The 9,574-nt window shown below is 57.1% G+C and overlaps 1 protein-coding gene across 3 annotated transcripts; it reads right to left on the reverse strand.

Annotated features, from left to right (window-relative positions):
* Positions 1-377: 377 nt before the first annotated feature.
* TBXT (T-box transcription factor T) lies at positions 378-9,146 on the reverse strand. Of its 3 annotated transcripts, none has more exons than XM_003986708.4 (8): positions 8,933-9,146; positions 8,262-8,526; positions 7,373-7,507; positions 6,530-6,591; positions 6,347-6,408; positions 4,637-4,810; positions 3,080-3,209; positions 378-1,298 (listed from the first exon to the last, which is right to left on the reverse strand). In XM_003986708.4, the coding sequence occupies exons 1-8, from the start codon at positions 9,136-9,138 to the stop codon at positions 1,025-1,027; spliced, it is 1,308 nt and encodes a 435-aa protein (XP_003986757.2). In that variant the 5' UTR covers positions 9,139-9,146; the 3' UTR covers positions 378-1,024. The 3 variants fall into 3 exon arrangements, with proteins under 3 accessions (XP_003986757.2, XP_044914277.1, XP_044914278.1); XM_045058342.1 differs by having other exon boundaries at positions 4,637-4,813; XM_045058343.1 differs by lacking the exon at positions 4,637-4,810.
* Positions 9,147-9,574: the final 428 nt, after the last annotated feature.

Consider the following 9,574-nt stretch of genomic DNA (forward strand, 5'->3'; position numbering starts at 1 on the left):
TTCAAATACCCAGCATCAAACTAAGGGTTCAGCCACTAGATGGAAAGACTGCCCCGATCGAGCTGTCTGGTTCTCTGCTCAGAACGCCAGCAGGGAAGATATTTACCAATGCCCTATTGTTCCCACGTATCAACTGTCGCTTTGTGTCAGTTCGTGTTAGCCCTGGCCATAGCCCACAATGTCATCCCCCACTCTCGGTGTTGACTTTCTTGAAAGTCAATTATCACCTTCTGCATTTTTGTGGTAATGAGCAACGAGTGAATACACGCAGTTCACACAGATTACAATGTTCCTTTGGGACGAGGTCTTTGCCACCGGCCGTCACAGACTCTCGCCCCCCCAAAAGAGGAGTCTGAATAAAAACTAGACCAACCAAATTTGGATATTGCTTTTATTTTGCAGAAAAAGGCCTCCTGCTGATTGTCTTTGGCTACTTAAAAGACAAACATAAACGATCGTAGGTTTAACAACACAAGAGATTAACTACCGATGCTCGAAATGAACACGTTCTAGTGGGCAGAGCGGGCAAGTCTGCGTCTCAACTACAACCTGCTGTCCTCGGCTGTGACATGATCCTGTCCTTCCCGGCACAGGCCCACCTGTGACCGCCGCCACAGAGGGTCTGGGAAGTCCTCCAAAGCCACAAGAAAGAGAACTGAGTGTGCGTCTCTCTTGCACGAGTAGGACCGGTGGGGTTTACAACTGCCGGCGGGCCGAGGCTGCACGGGCCGTATGAGAAACGCCACGTGTCTGACCCCAGCAAATGGCGTTTGTCGCGAATCGGGGTAAATTCGGGCCGCCGCGCTGCGTCCGTGCAGAGTTCCCTGCGGGTGCGCGGCGGGCACGGCACTCCTGAGGGACAGCGGGACACGTGTCCCTCCTCCTAACCGTAAAGGGAGGGTGACAGGGCCTGTTTCCTTCCCTCAACCCAGGAGCGGCCACCTCGGTACCTGGGAGGTGAATCGGGCCCGCACTCGCGGCCGCCACAGCGAAGTCCCGCGTCGTTTACGACACAGGCCTCGATTCACATGGAAGGTGGCGACACGGGCGTCCACGAGGCTATGAGGCGGGCTTGGGCCGAGGCGTCGTACTGGCTGTCAGGGATGTCTGTGGCCGCGGGGGCCCCTTCGTACAGCGGGGATCCCGAGGAGGGGGAGGCCGGGACCGGGTGGGCCAGAGGCGCCGCGTGTGCGGAGGGTCCCCGGAAGAACTGGGCGCCCAGCCCGTTGGACATCCCCGCGGCCTGGGCGCCGGGCGTGATGGAGCCGCTGCTCACGGACCACAGGCTCGGGTACTGGCTGAAATGCAAACGTGGAGACAGTCAGGCAGAAACCAGGAGCGGGGCCCCAGACCGGCTGCGGGAGAGACAGCAACGGCCAACGACCCGAGTGCTGACCAGGGCGCCGGACGGCGTCTTCCAAGCAGGTCACCCGCTCTGTTAGTCAACCACACCCTGAGGCGTGCACAAGCGCCGGGCACACCTATCAACAAGACACACGACCGACCGTGGGAGCCAGACGCAGAGCGCTGCGCGCGCACACAGCAACTCTCGCTGCCCAGGACGCCAGGCTTGTGGTTTGGCGCCCTCATGCAGAATCCCGAATCCCCGAATACCCCCAGTCGGATGCTTCGGCACGCCCCCACCCCACCGCACCGACCCTCGAGAGGCAGACAACACCCTCCTGAAGCATGATGGTTTGGAAGGTGCTTCTTACGGTGACTCCAAAACAGACACCGTCCCCTGCACCTTGTCCTGGGCAGCAATGCCCGCCAGCGGGGCCCGGTGCAGCAAGAACGGGTCTGAGAGTCCGACCCGGAGCCCCGCCCTTCCCTAGGTGCGTCAGGGAACACTGGCCTGTAACCAGTTTTGAGCCTGTCTCCCAATCCGTGGAAGGAGGGGTTGGACATCGGTATTAGACCCTTCGGTCTGGGAACATAGACTTCAGCAGGTTGCAAACCTGCTAAAATCGTTTGGAGAAAACGTCTTCCTGTAAATGAAGGCGACCTTACTCTACGTGGTGCTATAATGCTTACCCAGCCATGCGCTGTATTTCAGCTGTATTTGAACTTGAAAACAACCCTGAGTTGAAGGAAGTAGTCTACTGCCCCCTGTTTATAGACAGAACACATGGCTCTGAGATGCCCAGTCCGGATGGTGCTGTGGGGTCTCCCCCCCTGCCAGGGGTCTGTAACCTGCAGGTGATTCCATTTCTGTGCTGGTTTCTAAGCGACCGTCCCGCCCTTGGAAAGTTGGCTGCTTTTATGCACCTGAAGCGCTGTTTGCTTTATTTTTTACAGGCAGACACTTAGATTCTTATTATCAAAGAATTCTTTCCTAGACAAAAGAATTAAGATCTGAGGCATAGTATGGTATGCTAAATTGAATAAACGGCACTGCTTTCCAAGTCGAGATAACTTGTCTACAGACTCATTCTACCGTGAGCCACCAACTTGCCAAATCATTTATTATCCCTGAGCCTGTTTCCTCGGTAGAAAATGAGACTTGACTTTCAACTTTGTCTTAGTTTTTTATAATAATCCTATGAAAACCCTCCATATATTCACCAATCAGCTTGATTTTTTTAAGCCCATCTCCTCCTACATGACTTTCAAGTTAATAATAAAACATTCATTGTTCTTTACTAGTTACCAGCAACCACGTTAAGGACTTTGGTCCCATATCCACAGGAAAGCCAACTACCTCTTTTCCCTTAATTTAATAGCTCTTCTCAAAAAAAGGTGCTAGAAACATTTCTTCAGGTTACACCTGCTGACCCCAACTCTGTAAAGACAAAGAGATGGGGTCAGTTGGCATTCTTGTGGAAACGAGGCTCCGAGAGTTTAAGAGACTTGTCCTTCGCAGGAACTAGTAAGTGCCAGGGCCCTGGCTTCCCTGTTATATCTCTAACCATGCCTCACCGCGGTCATGCAACCTGGGATCCCCGGGTTAGCGGTACGGCTACAAATAACTGCCCAGCCACCCCCAGGTGAAGGGCAGAATAAAGACCAAGGATGGAAACGGCAGGACGTCACATTCGGGGTCCCAGGACGCTCTGCATCATGTCCAGACATACATTACCTGGAGCCAGCGGGCGGGCCGGCGCTGTGGCCCACGGGGAGCATGCTGGTATGGGCAGGCGTTCCAAGGCTGGGCCAGCTGTCGTGGGACTGGAGCATGGATAAGCATGCAGACGGATTGTCAGGATAGGCTGTGGGAGGTGACAAGCCATCGTTATGGACGCCATTGGCCTGTTTCATTGGTCATCAAAGGCAAATACTTATGGCCGTACATCTGTTTTGGAAAATGCATCCAAGTCAACCCAAGCCTTTTCTGTATCTTTAGATCAGCAGATGCCCCGCAGAAACGGAATCCTACAACCACTGGATGGGGGATTAATTATCTTTAAATTTTGTTAACGTTTATTTATTTTTGGGAGACAGAGAGAGACAGAGCGTGAGCGACGGAGGGGCAGAAAGAGAAGGAGACACAGAATCCGAAGCAGGCTCCCGGCGCCGAGCTGTCAGCACAGAGCCCGACATGGGGCTCGAACTCAGGGACCGCGAGATCATGACCTGAGCCGAAGTCGGACACTCAACCAACTGAGCCAACCAGGTGCCCTAGGGATTAATTATCTTTAAAAATAAAAATAAACAGGGGCATCGGACTTTGGCTCAGGTCACGATCTCGTGGCTCGTGAGTTCGAGCCCCGCGTCGGGCTCCGTGCTGACAGCTTGGAGCCTAGAGCCTGCTCCAGATTCTGTGTCTCCCTCTCTCTCTGCCCCTCCCTGGCTCCCACTCTGTCTCTCTCTTTCAACAATAAATAAACGTTAAAAAAAATAATAAATGTAACTTCAGCCTGTCTTTTCCCAAAACATTATTTCTTAAGATTTGAAAAGACTTTAGAAACACTTGCTTCAGACAAAACTATGATCTTCTAACCTCAGGGTCCAGCCGCTGGTTGAACAAGTCCCAGTGACTATTTCTTTCCCAAATAAGCTCCTTTCATTTCAAATCAGCTTTAATTGCTTAATTGTTTTATGGTGTTCATTAACTATGTTCCTCTTTTTAGAGCCAGACAATATCAAGTCTAGCCGTGCACGGTGTTAGAGGAAGTTAGGGAAGGGATGTCAGTGGTCCAGCCCTGTGCTCACAGTCCTTAAGCGCTCATCAGGATCAGCCGGAAGACTGCGGATTCAGTAGGTGTGGGGTAGTTTCCAGGTGATGCCCGCGCCGCTGGCCCAGGCACCACACTTGGAGAGACACTGGAAAATCACGCGTGGGTCTGGTTCAGCCAGTAATTCTCACGCCCATCTGACCCAGCATCGTCACTTTAGAGGGGTCCATAAAATATCCAAACCTGGGCCCCCGGAGACAGACCCGCAGCTCAGGAAAAACAGATGCATTTCAGCACCGCAAGCCCCCTGGTCCGGACCTCACACCTTCAGTGCGAAGCCAGCGGTGGGCGGGATGCGAAACGAAGGTCCGTCTTGAGCCACTAAGGGGCTGGCTTGGGTCCGCTCCAGAGGACATTCTTCCAATCCTGGTCTCCAGAACCCATCCTACCGATAGAGGCCTTTCCAGACGCGGTCTCCCATCCACCCTCAAAGCCCGGGTCTACTGCGACTTAGAACTTACTTGGAGAATTATTCCGATGTGCGTAAGGGCTGGGGTAGGGGGACGGACGGTGGTTCCTCAGGGCGGGGTACCTTTCACAGCCGTGAGTGGAGGGAAGTGAGAGGGGCCCTCCGAACTGTGGGTGGGGGGCGGCGGGCGGGCACAGGGTGCTGGTTCCAGGGATGAGCCACCCCCCTGCTGTGAGAAAAGAGTGCTGAGTAACTGCCATTTGCCTACCTCCCTTATTTAAAGGACAGGAGAGCCGAGGCCAGAAAACCGGGGGTATCTTCCTGAGGGGTCCCCGACGAAGAGAGGACTCATAGCGTCTAACACCAAGTCCCCAGATCAAGTCCGAGGCATCTGGGCTTCAGCTCCACACGAGAGGCCATAGGCGGACGAGGGTTTCCACAGCCACAGGGCACCCGAGAAGGGCTGGGGAACCCCAGCCTCGGCCAACACCTGCTGCTTCCTCACCCCCTCTGACTCAACCCGCCAGAACCTTCCGAGGCCCATCAGCTTCCAGGCCCTAACTGCTGAGCATGAAAAAATGCGGAAACAGATGAAATTCAGAACCAGACGCGCTCAAGACACATGGGGCGACTCACGCGGGTGGCGTCCCCTCACCTCCCTTCACCTGCTCCTACCGCCACCCCCACCCCCCACCCCAGGAGCTGCGTCCCCACTGGAGCCAGTTTCTTCCTGCTTTTCTTCTGCTTTAGGCTCAAGGTTCTCCCCGTCGTGCATCAGAGAATCACTCCCTCCACACCCTGCCCGCCTCTCACCCTCCAATCTCTTCTCCAGTCACTGGTTTGTAAGGCTTTTTTTTTTTTAATTCAGAAACGCAACCTCTAAAGGGACAACTATCCTGGCTCTAATTTCCAAACGACAAACAATTCCTGGGACAACATTTAAATGAGGGAAAGTTCCCGTGTGCCGAGCGGTGGCAGCCCACGCGGGAGCCACTTTAGAAGAGCTGTTTGTTAAATTAGCCAGAAGAGGGTTGAAGAAGAAATAGACCGGAAACGTGCCATGCTGGTCTATCCGGCCTCCGGAAGAGGCGGCAAACACAAACTTTTCTGTCCATTATTTAAATTCCAAGCCCCTTCCCTGCATAGAGAGGACAGCTACGCGGAACTTGGTCTCCTGATGGCTCTCTAGACCCGCACCCCCGGGCTCTGGCTGGTGCGACTGGAAGAGGGAGCTGGACTGGGAGCCCTCTTCCCAGCCTGCAAGCCGCCGTTCCCTCTAAAACCAGCCTGAGGTGACGGCCACCCCTGGAACCGAAACGGGCCAAGGGAAAAACCACACCGCTCACGAGCATCGTTCCCAACACCATCCTCCAGTCTCCTATCGCTGACAAAGAGAGAAACCGTGTCTAACGAGCTGGCTTCTCCACTTGCCCAACACGGCAGGGTCCAGCCACCCACCAAGATCTCAGCGATCCGACCCAGCCCTGGCTCGAGCTGCCTCGGAGCCGGACAAAAGAGCCCAGGTAAACTCTCCCCGGGCTTCTCGGTCAAGGGTGCTGAATGGCACCCACAGCCCTCCCAGTTGGATCGAGGGTGAAGACCAGTAGTAAAGGAGCCTCAACATCACGGGCCCACGTGCCCTGCACGGCAGAAGGGCGGTCAACTCCCCCAAACGCGCCGCGGGTCGCCCCTCCGGCTTCCGGCCCTCAGCTGCCTAGTCCCCGAGGGAAGGGACGCCGAGACAGAGTGCAACAAACCGTACATTGGGAGTACCCGGGCTGCTGGCTGTCTCCAGGCTCCTCCGTCATATCCTTGTGATCGCTTCTGTCAAAACAACGCATCGAACTGTCAAAAAGGAGAACTTTTCGGAAAACTGCATTTGCAGAAGTATTTCCTCTTTCTGCATTTTTCTTGGCCCGCAGGGTAGACGCTAGAAATCTCTCACCTTTCCTTTGCGTCAAGAAAAGCTTTTGCAAACGGATTGTATTTAATTTTAAGAGCTGTGATCTGAAAAACAAGAATTCACGGTTACTGGTACACAGCCGGAGGATTGTTTGGTACCGGGGAATTGGGAAACATCAGCGCGTCCCTTTAAAGATTCCGACAGAACCGGACCCCCTCCCGGTGGATTTTTCTGTTTGGGTCTGAGGTGGCTGAGCAATTCACAAAGTACGTTGTTAAAAGCTGCTTTTCTGAGCGGAAATCACGGGAAGGAGTTTAACCCGCGGCTGACAACATTCTGCGCGCAGAAATCAAACCAACGTGGTTCAAAACATAACCCGGATCTGCTTAGGAAAGAGCGACCTTCCAGGGCCCTCAGGTGGCCAACACGGACAGCCTAACCAGCTCATCACAAAACGTCTGCACGCTGGGCTCAGACTTCGAGATTTGCAGGCAGGGACCAGGGTTGGGCACCTTGCGGATTCTTGCCCCTCCCCGCTGCCGGTCAGGACGCTTTCCAAAGATTTCCTAACCCTAACCCTCATCTCGCTCTCAAGAAATTCGCACGGCACTTCACCTAAAAGCTTTGTTCTTTTCGTTCGGAGATTCATTTGCTAGATGGTTCTAGTTTTAGATGCGTTGACAGAGAAATAAAGGCAAAAGGCCTGGCCAAGGACCGGGACTAAACTTTTCGCCCCTCCGGGCCGATTCTACCCTCATGGCAGGGTATCTGCTGAGGCCTTACTTACCAGGCTAAAATGCCCCAGGGCCCCACACGCAGAGTCTCTGCATGCTTTGTGAGCTCCGAGGGAACGTCACCCGCCCGGACGCCCTTCCCGCCGCTCACCTCCTCGTTCTGATAAGCAGTCACCGCTATGAACTGGGTCTCCGGGAAGCAGTGGCTGGTGATCATGCGCTGGGCGCCCCCAACTCTCACTATGTGGATCCGAGGCTCGTACTTATGTAAGGAGTTCAGCATGATCTGGGGGAAGCAGAGAAACCAGACCTTCAGATAAGGAAACGTCCCTTGCTCGGCTGCCGAGGAGAAAAATACACGCGATGTGCACAGAGCCGTGAAGCTCACAGCAAAGTGTCTCTTTGCTGGTAAGTGGGCGGGTTTCCCCACGGGCACTGCTTCCCACAACTAGCGTTAAAAAAAAAAAGGAATGTGAGATGCTACACCCCATTAAAGGCAATGAATGCCCATCATGAAATCCTCTGACCTGGTGGAGTAACCTGTTAATGCTTCCAGGATGGGAAGCAGACCTCTTTAAAAGCCTGAGCTTGTGTGCAAGGCGCTTGAACCTGGGGTCTCCCGGTTGGGCTCTCAGAAAATGCCAAATTTACAAGTTTGTTCAGAGCACGCGGCCACACGGCAGCCCATATTTAGCTCCAAAGTGACCACTGCCCCTCGAGGCTGGTATTTTCTCTGCCCCTAGGGCCTTCGAGGGCTTGAATGCAAAAGCTCCCCCCAGCCTGAGACCCAGACCGGCTGAGTCTTCAAAGGGGAAGCTTTGCCCCCTGCCCCGCGCTGCAGGCCTTGGTGTTGCCCTCATCGCTTTCCCATAAACAACACCGAAGGCTTAATTGAGGCCGGCGGTGGCAGTTTCTCCCGGACAGAGGTCACCTGGCCCGTAAGCACAGCCCCTCCCAAAGCTGCGCCAGCGGAAGGTGCGGCCCCACGGCCGCCTGGTGCGGCCCCTGCCCCTGCCCGGCGCGGGCTCCATCACACCTACCTGACCCCCTCCGTTGAGCTTGTTGGTGAGCTTGACTTTGCTGAAGGATACAGGCGCCTTCATCCAGTGCGCCCCGAAGTTGGGCGAGTCGGGGTGGATGTAGACGCAGCTGGGCGCCTGCGGCTCCGGCTTGCCGCCCGGGACCCACTCTCCGTTCACATACTTCCAGCGGTGGTTGTCGGCCGCCACAAAGTCCAGCAGGAAGGAGTACATGGCGTTGGGGTCCAGGCCGGACACGTTCACCTTCAGCACCGGGAACATCCTCCTGGAAAGGAAGGAGTGCGGCAGGAGGACCCCCAGAGAGGAGCTTTCGGACGGAAGGCACGCAACCTGGGACAGAGGCGGCTGTCATGTGGGGGCAGAGAGAAGCCCCCACGCCCCCGCTTCCCAGAGCCCCCCTAGGTCCCCAGGCGTCCCCCACGCACTCTCACGGCCTCCGGAGGCAGGGTCGGGGAGCACTGGCCGAGGGTTCTCCGCGCGCGGGGCAAGCGCGTGTCCCCGGGACGCCTCCCGAACTTCCTCGGGGAAGACCTCAGGAGAGTGGCGGCGGGGGCACACCGGGCTCCGCGGCCGAGCGAGCGGAAGGGAGCAAGAACACCCCCCCCACCCCACCCCGGCCCGGCCCGGCAGGAAGACTTCTCCGGGCCCCCGGGCGCACCGCGCGCGCCTACCGGCCGTTCTTGGTCACGATCATCTCGTTGGTGAGCTCCTTGAAGCGCAGCCACAGCTCGCTCTCCTCCAGGCCCACGCGCAGCTCGCGCTCCGTGGGGTCGCCCTTCTCGCTGCCCGCCTGCAGCTCACTCTCCACGGCGCTCAGCAGGTGGTCCACTCGGTACTGCAGGCTCTTCCCCGCGCCCTCGGCGCCGGGCGAGCTCATCCTCCCGCCCGCCCCCTCCCCGCCGCCCCCGAAGCCCCGACTCGCGACGCGACGGCCACCTTCACCCCGGCCGGCGGCCGCTTTTCCGAGACGGCGCCGGGCTCCCGGGCGGAGGGCGAGGAGCGCGACCTGGGGGGGGAGGGGGCGGGGGAGAGGGGTGGGGGGGAAGGCTCTTCCACTTGAACTCCCGCGACGCACGACCCGAGTAGGTCTCCGGGGACCGCACCGGCGTCCCCTCCCATAAATAGGGCCGCGGCGGCCGCCGAGGGGAGCGGCCGATTGGGCCGCGCGCCCTTTGAAGTGCGGGGGCGACTGCCCATTGGCCGCGCGCGGCCATTTCAGACCCGGCGCGGGGGCTGGGGACGCCGGGGGACCCACCCCGGGCTCCCGCGCCCGCTTCCTGTCAGCCGGGGCCCCGGCCCGACGCGTCCCCGGC

This window comes from Felis catus, chromosome B2 (genome assembly GCF_018350175.1).
Source record: "Felis catus isolate Fca126 chromosome B2, F.catus_Fca126_mat1.0, whole genome shotgun sequence".
Classification (NCBI taxonomy): Eukaryota; Metazoa; Chordata; class Mammalia; order Carnivora; family Felidae; genus Felis; species Felis catus.

Bases quoted from the DNA above. Each gene is read 5' to 3' on its own strand.
- TBXT (XM_045058342.1), bottom strand. From the start codon at position 9,138: ATGAGCTCGCCCGGCGCCGAGGGCGCGGGGAAGAGCCTGCAGTACCGA. The intron at 3,210-4,636 runs GTAAGTTCTAAG...CACCTCCCACAG, and splicing joins ACATCGGAATAATTCTCCAA to CCTATCCTGACAATCCGTCT. The intron at 1,299-3,079 runs GTAATGTATGTC...TTTGCATTTCAG, and splicing joins GGCCCGCCCGCTGGCTCCAG to CCAGTACCCGAGCCTGTGGT.